Source organism: Anthonomus grandis, chromosome 13, assembly GCF_022605725.1.
Source record: "Anthonomus grandis grandis chromosome 13, icAntGran1.3, whole genome shotgun sequence".
Lineage (NCBI taxonomy): Eukaryota > Metazoa > Arthropoda > Insecta > Coleoptera > Curculionidae > Anthonomus > Anthonomus grandis.
The window spans coordinates 19,469,677-19,485,833 of record NC_065558.1 but is presented as its reverse complement, the minus strand read 5'-3'; the positions used below and the strand labels follow the sequence as shown (position 1 = coordinate 19,485,833).

Sequence of the window (16,157 nt, the reverse complement as noted above, 5' to 3'; positions counted from 1 at the left end):
AAATTAATATAAGGTACACTTACAAAGGTTTAAAATTTGTAACAGGCACATGCCCCAGGGTTTAATTACATATCAAAAACCCTCTATTTATTACTATTGTTTTCAATTTTAATTTTTTTATTTGTTTACATTCTGTTGTTTACAAGCACAATAGGTGACATCTATGGGAGAAGTTCTAAAAGTGCCATGGTACCTGGGTGTATTACTACTTACTTGGTAAAAAAAATAAAACATAAACAAATAAAAAATTAAAATTGAAAACAATAGTAATAAATAGAGGGTTTTTGATATGTAATCAAACCCTGGGGCGTGTGCCTATTTTAAACCTTTGTAAGTGTACCTTATATTAATTTTTTAAGTTGTTTCTGTGTCTGTTTGTCTTTTGTTCGGAACTATTTCCTTTTAGTCCCCCTGATGATGGACACCACTGTGTTCGAAACATGTAGGGAATTTTAAGCTAACTAAATGTTTAATAAATAAGTGGAGGGAGACTGAAGGATGTTCATTTTAGCTTAACCTACGACTCCACTGCAAGTATGGACTATTTCTTCACTTTTACTTTTTTAGATTCTAGATCGCAGTTACGCCCCCTAGCGATCATTTTAGAAACTTAAAAATATTTTCCAGGATTTTCTCCTGGCCGTTTTAGTAATAATTTTTTACCGCAAGCCTCTGCGATGAGTACCTACGTTCCGAGATACAGTACCTCGCATTCTTAGTTAGCCACCCTGTACTATTTTCTTTTGAATAATAATTCTCTGAGTTTCTGGAGAGAACCGGCTGGAAAAATTAATAATTAATCTTAACAGTTTTCATAGGCATATATAAGGGAGAGTTGGGTAATGGTGCGCGGTGGGTAATCGTGCGCACCATGATATTTTGTATTTCGCGGGCTATCCGAAACGCTAAACCAGTGCTGCTCTCTGCAACGGAGTGCCTAAAATGTGTGCGCGACCGTTGGCGCCATTAGTATGTCTACGATCGCCAAGAACTTAACCGATTGAATTTTTATTTGTTTTTTATAAGTTTTCGGGGTCAGAAAATAAAACGGTAAGTCCATAATTTTTGTCCAATCGTTTTACATTACTAATATTTGTAAAATCTAGAGTATTGTGAATATTTAGGCACCTTTAAATCATACATTGTTTATATGTTTTTGGCCACATCATGTTTTTATAAAAGACAATAACAAAGGGGTAATTGTGCGCAGAAGTGCACGATTCCCCTTCACGTAATTAGATGCTAAGAAGTAATAGTACTATTTAATGTTTTTAGATGCCTAGAAATTACACACGAAAGACTGATATCCTTTCTTATACGACGGAAACCCTGCGAAAAGCTCTAGATGCTATAAGGACCGACGGAAGAAAAATTAGGGAAGTAGGAAGCTCCTTTAAAATACCAGAATCTACCCTTAGAAAAAAGTTGTTGGAAGATGATCTTAACTACCTCGATTGGGCCGTAAAACTGTATTCTCTAAAGAAATCAGTCTCAGTGAGATTATGTTCTGCTGCTTTCAAAATTGTTTTTTTGGGTTGACACCTGATGATCTAAGAAGGCTTGCATTTAGGTATGCAGAACAAAAGTAATATTATTCACAACTTTAATCGAGAAAAGGGACTAGCTGGCAAAGCATGGCTTTATGGATTTATAAAAAGATTTCCCGAGATAAAACTGCGACAGTCTGAGGCCACGAGTTTAAATCGGATTTCATCTTTTAATAAAGAATCTGTAGAACTATTTTATTGTAATCTTAAGATTCTTATGCAAAAGTTTAAATTTCAATCAAGCAGAATATTTAACATGGACGAAACAGGCATTACAACGGTTTAAGCTAAATGTCCGAAAGTTTATAGTGCCAGAGGAGTAAAAAAAGTGGGCTCTGCTATATCTGCTGAAAGGGGAAGGACAATAACTGGAGTTTTTTGTATGAGCGCTGCAGGGAATTACATCCCCCCCATGCTCATATATCCCCGAGTAAGAATGCCAACAACTCTGCAAAATAATGGACCCTTAGGTGTCTTGTACAAATGTTCAAAGAACAGTTGGATGAACTCTGAGCTATTTGTTGAGTGGTTGTCTCATTTTACAAAACATGCAAAGCCTACTGCATCTGATCCTGTCCTATTGGTTTTAGACAACCATTCAAGCCATATTTCGATTTCGGCTTATAATTTTTGTAAAGGAAATAATATTAATATGGTTTCTCTTCCTCCCCACACCTCAGATCGTCTTCAGCCATTGGATCTAACATTTTTTAGTCCACTTAAAAATGCTCTCTATAGACGATACGATCTTCATTTTTCTACTTCTGGACATCAAAAAATAACAGAATATGACGTATCTGAATTATTAAATAGACCATTCATAAAAGTCGCCACCATGGAGAAAGCTGTCTCAGGGTTCCGCACTTCAGGAATTTATCCACTAAATCCAGACAGATTTAGTGAGGATGATTTTACCCCTTCTAGGCAAAACACAAATTGCACTGTTGTTCGCAGCGACGAAAATCACCCACCCTTATCCAGACCAGAAGCTAATGTTTAATTGCCAAATAGTTCTGAACCAGAAGAAAAGGATTCTTTGCCAGAGGCTAGACAAACATCTTTAATTGACTATAACAATCCTCAGCCGGGTACATCGAAAGAGAACTCTTTTCTTTCTATGGCTCCTATACCAACAAAAAAAGTTATTAAAGGAGTTAAAAAAAATGCTAAAAAAAAGCAATGTTCAAAAATCCTTACAAGCACTCCGGTTAGGGAGGAACTAGAAATCGCTGACGAAAAGAAGAGAGTAAGAGAAGAAAACTTAAGGAAAAAGGAAAATCACTCCAAAAGAAAACTATAAGAACATGTTTTGAAGAAGAAACACCAGATACAAAAACACTTGATGAGTTAGACGATATTGATGAATTTAACTTCATGCCGCCTTCTCCAAAAACTTCCTCAAAACCCAACGAGATATGTTGTATTTGTGGAGAAGTTGGCAAAAATCGAGAACTATGGTACCGCTGTGTTATGTGTGCTTCTTGGAACCACGCAGCCTGCACGTCTGCTGATACTCCAGAAAATTACATCTGCGACTACTGTTTCAATTAAGGCTTTATCCTGCTGTTTAAATATTACTACTAAAAAATTAACTACTTTAAATGTTAATATTTAAAAATAAATAATTTTTTAAAACAGATATTTCCTGCGAACGATTACCTAACCCTTGCGCATCATTGCCCGTTGGGACGGGTAATTATGCGCAAATGGTTTTTTTATTTTTGTTTAATTTTATACTTGCGTAGTAGATTTTTTTAAATAACATTTTACATATATATACATTAATAAGTAATACATATCATACCATTTTTAAAACTAATTTATAAGTTATAGGCTCGCCACAAATATAATTTTTGCTTAACTGCGCACCATTCCCCAACTCTCCCTTACAGCAGATCAAATACAATAATTCTATAATGTAGTCATACAATCATAAGAGTTTTGACATACAGAATAAATTCAATTATTGCTGCACATTGCATTAAAGCTAGGTACTTAGAATAAACCGCCGGTAAAGACTCCTTATGAAAAATATAATGATAGTTGTTTTCCAATATTTTAGTACAAGCAACGGAAGCTACAACACCATCAGCATTGCTAAAAACAAAGTTAAAAAATACCTTGGGATCATTTCTAATTTGGTTAAGTTGACCTAAATGCAAAAATGCAAAGCTATTATATAATTATCTTGTAAGCAGGAGAGGTGGCTAAGAATATTATTATTATTTCGTGAAAATATTGTCAAAGATAGATCCCAACCCAACCAAATATGTCTAAGGTGCTTCTAAATTTCTTAATCCTGTTAACAAATTTTCTACTTATAACGAGAAGGGATTTAAAGCATAATTATGGCAACAATATTATATAATTTAGATTTTAGATGTCAGTAAGCGGCAAAGAATTTTGCATTTTTAATTGGTCTAATCCAGTGACATTCGGTTAGTGAATAAATATGCAATATGTATTCAGATGATATCATGTCCAAACATTCCGTGAACGATCATAGTATCTACTGCAATCAACTCTTTTTGGTAAAAGTCTAGGTACATAGGAATATAGTTAGAAAATATTATAATAAGCTATTAAGAACAACAAATATATAATTTTTTTCTATAATTATCATCAAAATTAGTGACAACATTATTTTTAAATAAAACTGTGCCTCATCAAATCATTAAAAAAAAAACATATTTACCTCAGATATTTGTTGGCATTTACAATTTGCTTCATTACATCTTTTCTGGGCGGTTTTGGCATGAATGTTAATGTATTTTGAAGAGAATCTTCCAAACTACCCAAACCGTCGTGAGGTGGAACCTGAGGAGCAGGCGTTTCAGGTTTTTCAACATTAACTGATATTGCAGGCTTTTGTTCGATGCCGAGTGCATTTCTATTTTAGAAAAGGAATGAATAAAAGCGCTTTGTTAATTACCTGTAAGTTTACCATACCTGAAGTAGTCCCTGGTGAATTTGTCGCAATCATATAAAAGCATATCACGGCCGAGAACAAAGATTGTGTTGCCCACTAAAAAGTCTTTTGGCTGATAGTATTCGGTTACTTCATTTTCAGTTTTTTCTAAGTAGATTGCTGGGTAAGTCACGGGGCTATCGGTGTAAATCTAGCGGAAAATACCCGTAATGTTTCTAATAAATTATTTTACAGCTTAAGCTAAATATAAGTAGACAAACCTTAGGAAGTTTCATTTTTCTTAAAAGTACTGGATAGGGATCTCTTCCACTGTTCTCTTCCTGGACATTTTTCACCGCCACAGTGTCATCAGAAAGAAAATACAATATTTCAAATTTCATGATATCTCCATACTCGTTTTCACGATCGTCCCAGGCTGCCTTGAATCTGTAACAACATTTATCGCATCTGAGTTAGAAATTTTGTGGCAAAATAATATGCATAAAAGAAGAGGTTTAAAAGAAATTAATTAAAAAAGGATTTCAGTGTTCAATTCTGGATTGAATATTATTGCTAATAATTTTAAAAGTTGGTTTTGTTAGATAGGATCAAGAAAAAATACGCAAGGTGTTGATATCGACGTTTTGATAAATTTTTGGTCATCTTCACGGTAAGAGACACTTGATTTTTGACACACGAATTCTTTGTAAAAATAATGTTTTCTTGGAACGACATATAGTATTACCGATAAACAGGTCTATCAATATTAAAAATAAAAATACTACTGTATTTCTGATTACTTAAAAAAATAGGTAACGAATCAACAACTCATAACAAGCCAGACTGAACCTGTTTGCGTATAATGTATGCGGATCGTAGTCACAACACCCTAATTAAAAAATATAATTTTTACAACAATAAATTTGTGTCCTTTATACAATCCAGTAAAACTATTTTTGAAGAAGAGTAAAGATTACTGGGTATGTTTTTCTTGGTAATTTGGGTGTGCTGAATCCGAAAATAATGTCCATTTTACCCTAGCAGTACAAGTTTTGAAAATATTGCGAAGAAATCATTTTTGCACTTATGCACAAATTCAGCATTTTATTTGGCATATACAGGGTGGTCCATTTAACTTGAGACATCGCAATATCTCGAAAACTAAATATGTAGGTATCCAGAAAATCTTTTATGAGAAGTTTGAATGGTTTCCAGAGGGCCATAAAATGACGTCATTGATGTGACCTTGAGTCTCTTTTGTTTCAATTTCTTTTATTTGAACTTTGTACTTTTTTTTTCAAGTTTTCGATTTTGTTGATAATAAAATTCTATGATAAGATACTTTCACTCCTTTTGATAGATCATCAGATACTACCTACAAGGGCAAATGTCATTGTCAAGGAAAAAATTCGTAAAAGAATGAAGAATTAATATCTTGAAAAGGAGAGGTCGCATGTAAAAAAGTGTCAGATGAAAGTTACTTATTTTTTAACGCTAAATCAGGTACTATTAAGAAAATAGAGGTTTCTATGCAAAAAAGTGAAGTTCCTTCATTTGACCTTCAGAAGACCTTCATTTGACCTTGAAGACCTCCACTCAAGGTCAAACCAATGACGTCATTTTATGGTCCCCTGAAAACCATTCAAACTTCACATAAAACATTTTCTGGATACACGTTTAGTTTTCGAGATATTGCGATGTCTCAAGTTAAATCAACCATCCTGTATATTGAATCGAGCCTCCACATACCCAGTAAATAATAAAAAAAAATTTAGGGTATTTTGATTCAACATATAATGGGCATAATGTTAAAAGTTATCAAGAACATGTTTTTTTTTGCTCACAATTACATTGAATTCGCATGGTTGTAAAAATGACTGAACATCAGGTTGGATCGCTATAATATTTACAGGAGTTGTTGCTTATTATAACCACTTTAACATGTCTCAATCGTTAAAACAATCTAATTAAAATTAGTTGTGAATAAAATTCTTGAAGAGGAAATTATACATACAGGGTGTTTCAGAACTTTGCACTTGTTCAGTGCAACAGAAAAATCCATTTGAGTATAGGAACCCATGTCCGGAAATGAGTCACTACGGCCCTAAGACGCGTTAAAATTCATAAAAAACATTAATTACCTAAATAGGATCTGCTGCATTTATTTTTAACTTTTGTACAAGATACCATAACAACAAATTGTTTAAAATCAACGCTTCTCAATGTCATGTTTTAAAATTTTATAGCTTACAATTTTTAAACATTTATTGCTAATGGAAAATTTTACCAATCAAGAATTGGCAGATATGCATTTGGCATACGGAGCAACAAACTGCAATGCACGAGCAGCATCTCGGTCGTATCATGAACGTTATCCCGAACGACAGCATCCTGAATGCAAAAAGTTTATTGCGGTTCATCGGCGGCTCGCTGAGACAGGCATGTTTAAGACCAAGATGCATGATACTGGTGTTGCTCGAATCGTAAGAACGGTCGAATTTGAAGAAGAGGTGCTTCAGCGAGTTGCCGATGAACCATCAAATAGCACACGTGACGTCGCTAAGAATATGAATACGAGTAACGCTTCTGTCTGGCGGGTACTACACGAACAACAACTCCATCCTTACCACTTCCAGAAAGTTCAAGGTATGACTGCAGTCGATTATCATCCTAGAGTTCAATTTTGTCGATGGCTTCTGGATCACATCATTGCACAACCAAATTTTTTACGATTTGTTTTGTGGACCGATGAAGCCTCTTTCACAAGAGACGGTATTTTTAATAGTAGGAACAGCCGTGTTTGGGACGAAGAAAATCCTTATGCAATTTTTCCAAAAAAACATCAGAATCGTTGGTCTGTCAACGTATGGGCCTGCCCATACATTGTTGATGATTATTTAAATGGGCCATACCTTCTACCGGAACGGTTAACAGGACCTATTTATCTGCGTTTCTTGGAGGAAGTTCTCCCAGAACTCCTTGAAAATGTTCCACTAAACGTTAGACAGCAAATGTGGTTTCAGCATGATGGAGCGCCGGCTCACTTTGCTGTACAAGTACGCGAGTATTTGGCTCAGCGGTTTGGGCACCGTTGGATTGCCAGAGGTGGAGCAGTTTCTTGACCTCCTAGGTCACTCGATTTAACGTCGCTCGATTTTTTCTTGTGGGAACATATAAAGTCTTTAGTCTACGAAACTCCAGTAGAATCAGAGCTAGACTTAATTGGACGAATAACAGCAGCATTTGAAATCATTAAAAACGAGGATCAAATTTTTAGTGTAGTCCGCCGAAATCATGTGCGGCGTTTAAATCGGTGTATTGAGGTTGGAGGAAGACATTTTGAACAATTGTTGTGATTGTATCATATACAAAAGGTAAAAATAAATGCATCAGATCCTATTTAGGTAATTAATATTTTTTTAAATTTAAACGCGTCTCAGGGCCGTAGTGGCGTACTGACACATTTCCGGACATGGGTTCCTATACTCAAATGGATTCTGCTGTTGCACTGAACAACCCCTAGAAGTTCTGAAACACCCTGTATAGTATAAGATATAGGTATGACAAGAAAATGCATAAAAAATCCGTGATATTGCCAAAAAAGCAAATAACTTTTGTAACGTTTGTTGCCTATCAAATATAATTATCTAACCCTTTATAATTTTTTGCTTTACAATAGGCATGAACGAAATCATACTAAGGTATTAACATCATTACAGCATTCAATCCATATCAATAAGATAAGCTGATTGAAGTCATATGAATCATAATCAAGTAATGATTTTTATTATAACTGTTGTTAATAATATGTCCTATGGTAAAAAAAAATCTATTTAGTCGTTACTCGTTTATTGCAAGCTTTGTTAACTGTAGAAGAAATAATCTTGCTCATTGCGAGCGTAACCACAAAAGGGAAAAAAAGATTTAATTGTAATAGACTTTTGAGACTGGTTAGAAGATATGAAGATACTTGCAATAAATGACGTTTCATTGATATTTAAGAAAAAAATTATAAATATTTTTGTATCATTTTTCATTGGTACATTTTGTCAATGCATTCTATTCAATGGTTTGAACCTTATCTTTAATGATCTCCTTGAAACTAATTCACCTGGTTGGTCACGATGAAGACTCCAGCAATAGTCTGCCATCATGATTACTACTTTTTGCTTCGCATATGTATTTCCTCCATAATTCTGATATTTTGGTGAAACCAATCGCTCTAAACAAATCAATGAATCGCTGAATCAATGAATCACTCGCTATCAAATCGCCTTGCTCTTCGCTATAATGTCCAAGATTATCATCAGGAAGATGGTCCAAGTGACTGCAATATTGAATTTTGATGCTCATATTACAGCCAAGTTTTTTTTAAATTTGAGAGTATATATGTTTCTAACTATTGCCTCGTAATTAGTCTATTTATGGTTGCCGAGGAAATTCTGTATGACTAATACGAAGGATGATCAGGCGCGCTGTTCTTTTCCTCGAAAAAATTAGCATCTTTCATGAGTAATCTTATTTGAGGTCCGTCAAAAATTCCACATCTTATTCTATCCGTGCTCATAATATCTTAACTCTTTCCCATAATTTCAGAAAAAAATACATATGTAGGTGCAGAGATCCTGAAATTTAAGTAAACTTCCGCCTTCTGGGCGGAAAATATGAATGTCGCGCGTCCGTTAATTATAAATCATAACTTGAACAATTCTTATCGCATTAATTTGCTACTTAGATATGTCGGAAAATACACAATAAGCTATTGATCCACAGAATTTTATTAATTGTCGCTTGTTTTTATGCAACTATGATTCTCATCAACTTTTTGATCGGAAATAGTCATCAAAAATTTTTTCATAGTTCTTCGGCGTATATTGCGGCGTATATGTTCTCGATGAAAATTTTTGGACAAAAAAATACCTTATAGAGATGACGTAGAATATCTAGAGGTAAGAAACACTAAAATGAACGATGTATGCAAAGCAGGAAGGTGATAAACATACGTCTTCAATGCATTGCAAGACTCAAGACCATACATAAGATGCACGTCATGGAAGTTAGCAACAGAATTAGGAACGAAATTGAAATTTTTACCGTCGACCAGATAAGTTCTACACGCAATATATTTTTTTCCATATTTAAGGAATAAATCTGATTTTAAGCTTCTAAAATAAAGAAAAACTATAATTACATATAGAGAAATGGTGTGTAGGTTTATTTTTTTGCAGCATAAAAGATAAATGTTTGTAAAATAATAAATAATTTATAAAATAACAGTAATTGTTAAAAATGTTGTTACACCTGTAACTTTTTGGTTCTTTTTAATTAAAATAAAAAAGTAATTCCTTCATTATCTTTTTTCTCCAAAACCGTTCATTTTATCGATAATAAAGAAGAGTGCCTTTTCTTTAGTTTAGGGTTCAAGCTATTTATATTTATTATTTCAGAGTCTTTGTCATACAGGGTGCTAAAAATTTAAACATTATAATGTACAACCTAGTCCGCCCCTGGTAAAATAAACAAGGTAAATGTGTTTTAAGGACTCCGTTTTAAGAGGTCCTTAGTAGGGTTGAACACGTAAAATATTTATTAAATTATACCAAGTATTTGAAAAGTTATTCAAGAAAAACCGATTTTTACGGACTAAGGGACCGTATCTTCGTAGGGAGGGCCCATAGGAATTTTTTTTATAGGAAAGTTCCATATTATTTTTTAATTTTCTACCCGAATCCGAGATATTTCACACATTTTCCGGGACACCCTGTATCTTGTGTTTTTCTATAGAAAATCTTTTCATTTCCATTTTTTTACTACAATTTCTTTTTCCCCGCACCAATGAAATTTTATTAAAATATTGATGAGTTGTAGGTACTAACAGTTTTTTGAAAATATAAAACTTTAAGACAATTAAGTATATATGAAAATATACAATTACGACTTATCATTAATTGTGGTGTTTTTTTACCTAAGAACTTTGCCATCATATTCCAAAAATCTCCTAAACTTATCATCCGCTGGTGGCGTCTTCGTCACCTTTGGTATGACTTGCAACTGTCTGTTAAAAGTGTAAGGATCATAAGGCATTTCTTCAGGGTCGGCCATATCTAAACCTTGACTTTTCATGTATTCCTATAATATGATTTGTAAAATTTCGGCCAATAATAGAAAGAACTTTAAGACTTTACCCTCGTGAACAAATCACAATCTACTGTATGGTAAACTATACCATAAAATGCCAAGTCTTTGCCAACTTGAAAATCTTTCCAGTGCCAATAACTTCCATCTTCGTATTTCGGAATTTTGCTCCTTTTCACCAGTTTCCCTTGTAGTAGGCCACTATTCTAATTATTGGTTTTTTATAAGTAGCAAAGTAAATTTATTACATTATTAGGATTTTAATGAGATACTGGGAAAGCTATTTAAGCAGACTTACCGCTACCCTAGGTTCAATAACGCAAATCGTGTCATCCTCCAGAAAATAAATTATATTTACAGGCCTGACTCTGTAAAACTCGTGAGGTGACTCAACTACAGACTGTTTAAAAAATGCCTTAAAAGTAAGACATTTTTGATCATAAAGCGCAAAATGCGGTAGAAACTGTGGAAAGGGTTTAGTTTTACATCTGCCATAAGTAAGGGAAGGATCGTAACGGATCGGATCCGATTTTCCTGAATATTTTACAGAATGTGCCGTCAATTCTCTTCCACCTATGCCACTATAGTCAATTTTTGGTTGTTTATATCCATTGCAAATATTAAATGTCTGTGATCGGTGAAATTTTGAAATCTAAAAAAAAATTATTAATAATAAAATAGTAATGCTAATTTAACGATCTTAATAATGTTTTACAATTGGGTTTACAAAATTAATGCGAACGCCATTTCGATAAGATTTAAAAAAAAATAAATTGAAGTCGATCTTACCAAGTAGTTATTAGGCAGCAATATTAAAAATTGCGCGAAGCCTAGAAAAACCAAATTTGTTACAAATGTTTTGTAGGTAGAGGGAAAAACTACCATATTTAAGTCTTGGGGGTAAGCAACTCCTTGGACTCCATGCTACCCAAGCCCTAAATTTTAAGTCGTACTACCCCATTTGGGATATTTTTTTTTTTTTTTATGGTAAACACAAGCACAAGAGGAGAATCCTATGTCACTCTTGGAGTGGTGCTTGCGTGAAGATATTTGTGGGCATTTATCTTGAATCGCTGTAGGTTGTATGCGTCGGGAAATATGTGAGGTGAAAGCCCGTTCCACAAAAAAGATGTTCTCCAGATGAATGAGTCCCGATACAGCGACGTCCTTGGGGTAGGCAGGTGGACTCGATGTTGATGAGCCGCAACTGCTAGACGCGTCCTTCTTGCCGGAACAGCCCTGGGTGGAATCAGGCCTGCCAGCTCAGAGGAGCACTTACCGTGATAATAACGGTAGAATAAACAGAGATCAGCCACCTTTCTCCTGTGCTCCAGACTATCCAGACTCTTTGTCAGCTCTGGTTTGTCGATAAGACGAATAGCTCTCTTCTGTATAGAATCCAGCAGGTTTAAACTATGCTTGGGTGCAGAGCTCCAGACATGCGAGCAATACTCGAGGGAAGGGCGTATTTGAGCCTTATAAAGAGTCAGCAGTTTAAATTAAAGTAGAATTCTTGTGCACAATAATATGTTTTTTTTAATTTAATATAGGATCAAAAAAATCTTAATTTTTGTAAAATGCTAGTTTATCAAATAAGATCCTCAAAATGCATTTCATTTTGGACTAAACAAAAATACAATCTATTTTAAAGCTCGTTCCTGCAATAGATGCACATTCTGTTATAATTCATTCCCAAATATGTATCAGGCCCACCGAAAGGGGGAAGTAGGAATGGGGAAGTCCCCCCTGGACCCGAAGTTTTGGAGGGGCCCGGAAATGCGGATTAATAGATCATAGAAATCATCAGAATTTTTGAAATGAATTGATTGAATTTTACAATTTTTAACATCATTATGATCAACATGGATAGTTCATTCAATTGAAAAAATTATATGTTTAAATATGTCTCACAAGAAGAATATAGTGAGGAGGCGATGCATCTTGTTTAAAAAGTATTAGATCTTACACAAGAGGTTTTTATTTCCAATAGAAACTGAATTTCTATACCTATATGTTTATTAACAGAACCATTTAAAAAAAGTAGATTCGGTACGTCGGTAAAACAAATATTTTTAATCAACTCAGGAGTAATGCTCAAACTTTTCTGTAATTTCCTCGCAAAATTGAATTCTTCAATTCGGGTCATCCTCACGCAACTCCTAAAGTATTTGCATTTTCAGTATTAACGATTTTCAGACCCATTAATAAAAACTATATAGGGGGAATTTTTTTTTCCTACCTAGGTAACATTTGTACCAAGTTTAGTTTTTCTGACTTTTTTGCTTTCAAAGATATTCGCATTGAAAGTTTTCAAATTGACACCTAGGATATAATACCCAAACGAGGAAGCGAAGCAACTAATACAAGGTGTTCCGTTAATTATGTTACAAACTTCTAGGCTAGTTAATAAACGTAAAAAGAAAATAAAAGTTCGTATGAACATGGAAATGCTCCCTCAGGGAGCTAGAGATCTTTGAAGATAACCTTTAAAAACTAGTTTCGTTTTATAGCTTTTATTCTTTTGAATCTACTAAACAAAAATCATTTTAACCAGGGGGATATTTAACTTAACCCCATTTCTCTAGGACTTCAATTTCTGTCCATTTGTGTATCATATTATGATGCTCCTATGCCTTTTGCATAAGAAAGGTGCTCTCAGCAGAAATCGCTAAATATCACCGTTTTTGTAAAAATTGAAGTAGATTAAGATACTGCTCCAGAATTAATTATGTTATTAAATTCATTTGCCGAAAAGCGATAGTGCATATTAACAAGGTTCGGGAATTAATCAGGACTGAACTTCTAACTTTCTGCTGGACGTCCCACAGTACTGTGCAGGCAAGCAATTTAAAAAATTACATAAATGTATATCTACCATATCAAAAATTCTTTCAACCCCTATAAAATGTAATGTTTAAAATTTAATAAAATCACCCATAAATATAGATTCAATTAAATCTTCTTAATACAGTGCTATATGAAAACAAGCCATAACCAGTAAACAGATTTGTATTTTAGGACGCATTCTATTAATATCGCTTTTCGGTAAATGGAATAACATTCATTGTTATAACTTGTCATCGTCAGTAACCGATTCTATAAGGTATTAATTCCTTATTTATTACGGTTAAGCAATGGAATATTATACTTCTGCTGAATACGCCGATATGATAATTTATGGGGAAGTTCGATGCAATGGTAGAACTGCTTCTCAATTATATGAAGAGCGGTTTCCCCAAAGGCGAGTTCCAGCTCGCACACTTTTTGAAAGGGTCAATCAACGGCTCAGGGAGACTGGACCCGTAAAAATAAAACGGCCAGATAATGGTACGCAAAGGAATGTCCGGACTCTGGGTTTCGAGGAAGAAGTTCTTCAACGATTTGAAGATAACCCATCTGTAAGTACTCGAGCAGTAGCTGATGCCATGGATCTAAATCATGTTAGTGTATGGAACGTTGTTTATGAACAGCTTCTTCGGCCCTACTACCTACAAAAAGTATAATCATTTGAACCAAATGATTTCATTCCCCGCGTAAATTTCTAAAATATGTCCTATTTACTGACGAAGCTATATTTACGAAAGAAGGCATTTTTAATTTTAAAAATAATAATTTTTGGGCTGAGAAAATCCCAAATGGTATTCATTTAAGGAGATATCAACATTGGTTCTCGGTCAATATGTGGGCCGGCATTATTGGAGAACGATTAATTGGTCCAACTATGTTGCCTCCTCGTCTAACCAGCGTATATGTTGCCTCCTCGTCTAACAATGGTCTAATTTTTTTAAGACATGTATTGCCAAAACTATTAGATGATCTGCCCCTAAATATACGACAAAAGTTATGGCTACAAAATGATGGAGCGCCAGCTCCTTTATATATATGTATTTTTTACTTATTGTTCGCGAGTTTATAAAAGAAAATTTTGGAAGGCACTGGATTAGCCGCGGAGCCCCTGTCATCTGGCCAGCGCGCTTCCCAGATTTATTAACGTAAGATTTGTTTCTTTAGGGGCATATGAACAGTATCGTTTATGAAACTCCAGTCGAATCAGAGGAAGATTTGGTGGAAGAATTTCCGCAGCTGTTTTTAATATTTTTTTTAACCACGTCAATCTTAATCTGCTGGGTAGGTATAATGAATGTATCGAGTATGGTTCCGGTATTTTAAGCAATTATTACTTTGAGTTTTTTTTTTGTAAATACAATTATTATAAAAATTTGTTTATAAAATTTTTGATTGGTTGTTTTTTTATTACCCTTAAAATCCTTTAAAAATGCCTTAAGTTAATTTATTACCAAAGTAATCAGTGCTACCTTTACTTTTTTAAGATAGTTCTTTTTTATTTACGGCACATATTTAATTTTTGAAGTATAATTGATTTTTGTATGTTATTACTTGCTTTTAGCCAATTTTCACATGAACGGTGATAATTAGCGATTTTTACTGAGAGCATCTTTTTTATGCAAAATGCATAAGAACATGATAATATGATGCCCAAACGGGCGGAAATTGAATGCATAGGGAAATGCGATCAAATTTACCCAATACCCCCCAGTGTTCGCACGCCCCTGGTTAAAATATTTTTAGTTTAATAGGTTAAAAAGAATAAACATACTAACAATAATTCTCATACCTTAAAATTGGTTGCCGTAGCTAAAGTAGTTCCGAAAGTATAAAACGAAAACTATAGTTTTTAAAGGATATCTTCAAAGAGATCTAGCTCCTTGAGGAAGCTTTTCCGGCCCCATGTTCATATGAACTTTTTCTTTTTTTTGACGTTTTCTATCTATCCTAGAAGTTTGTAACATGATCATTGGAACACCTCAGAATATTACTCATTTTTTTAATGCCACTTATAATAAAAATATTCTAGGAATGAAAAAATATATCGTTGGACTATTTATAGTATTTAGTGGGATAACTGTAGCACTTACCGTAGGGTCCTGGAAATTAAATCCTGGCAGTTTTGGTAGCCCAGCCATTTAAAAATAATTATTAAATAAATATAGTTTAATAAAATAAAATTTCATAAAGTGAAGCAAGATTGACAAAACCTGTTCGTTGTCAAGCAAATATTTTAAGGGCGCGAATAGTTTTCGCATCAATATTTTCCTTAACGCTATTACAATCTGCGAAAATGCTCTAAAAATCGATATTAGTGGTCTTTGCTTTGACGGCTGTTACATAGTGAGGGGTATATGCGTCGCTATTTTTAAGATGTATAGCAACGATTTAAAATTAAATATCAAATCACACAGGCTAGTTATAAGAGCGTAGCTCTTATAGAGGGCCGCTTCTTTTTGGGAGTTTTCGCACGACCTCGGGACTCGTCGGATAAAAGTGTCTATAACTTTTTTTCTAATAAGGATAGAGAAATGATTTTTACCTTTTTATAATCTAGAAATATGAGGCTTTAATCCGATTATTTACAAATTTTCATTTGTTTTTTTGTTTAACACTAGGACGCCTTCAAAGTCAAACATTTTTTTTTGTCCAATTTTTTCAATGGGAATTCGCTACAGGTCGCAACGCTTCTTTGAATGTTATGAAACTTTACGGATCGA

The 16,157-nt window shown here is 34.0% G+C and overlaps 1 protein-coding gene across 1 annotated transcript in view; it reads right to left on the bottom strand.

The window, feature by feature from the left end:
• The window catches only part of LOC126743667 (EF-hand domain-containing protein 1-like), a 31,546-nt gene extending 15,856 nt beyond the window's left edge, over positions 1-15,690 (bottom strand). The window contains exons 1-7 of the mRNA XM_050450870.1: positions 15,528-15,690; positions 10,889-11,242; positions 10,641-10,796; positions 10,421-10,584; positions 4,737-4,902; positions 4,497-4,666; positions 4,243-4,437 (exon numbers count right to left, since the gene is read on the bottom strand). Coding sequence (XP_050306827.1) covers positions 4,243-4,437; positions 4,497-4,666; positions 4,737-4,902; positions 10,421-10,584; positions 10,641-10,796; positions 10,889-11,242; positions 15,528-15,575 — 1,253 coding nt within the window. The 5' untranslated portion in view covers positions 15,576-15,690. The remainder of the gene's footprint in view (positions 1-4,242; positions 4,438-4,496; positions 4,667-4,736; positions 4,903-10,420; positions 10,585-10,640; positions 10,797-10,888; positions 11,243-15,527) is intronic.
• Positions 15,691-16,157: the final 467 nt, after the last annotated feature.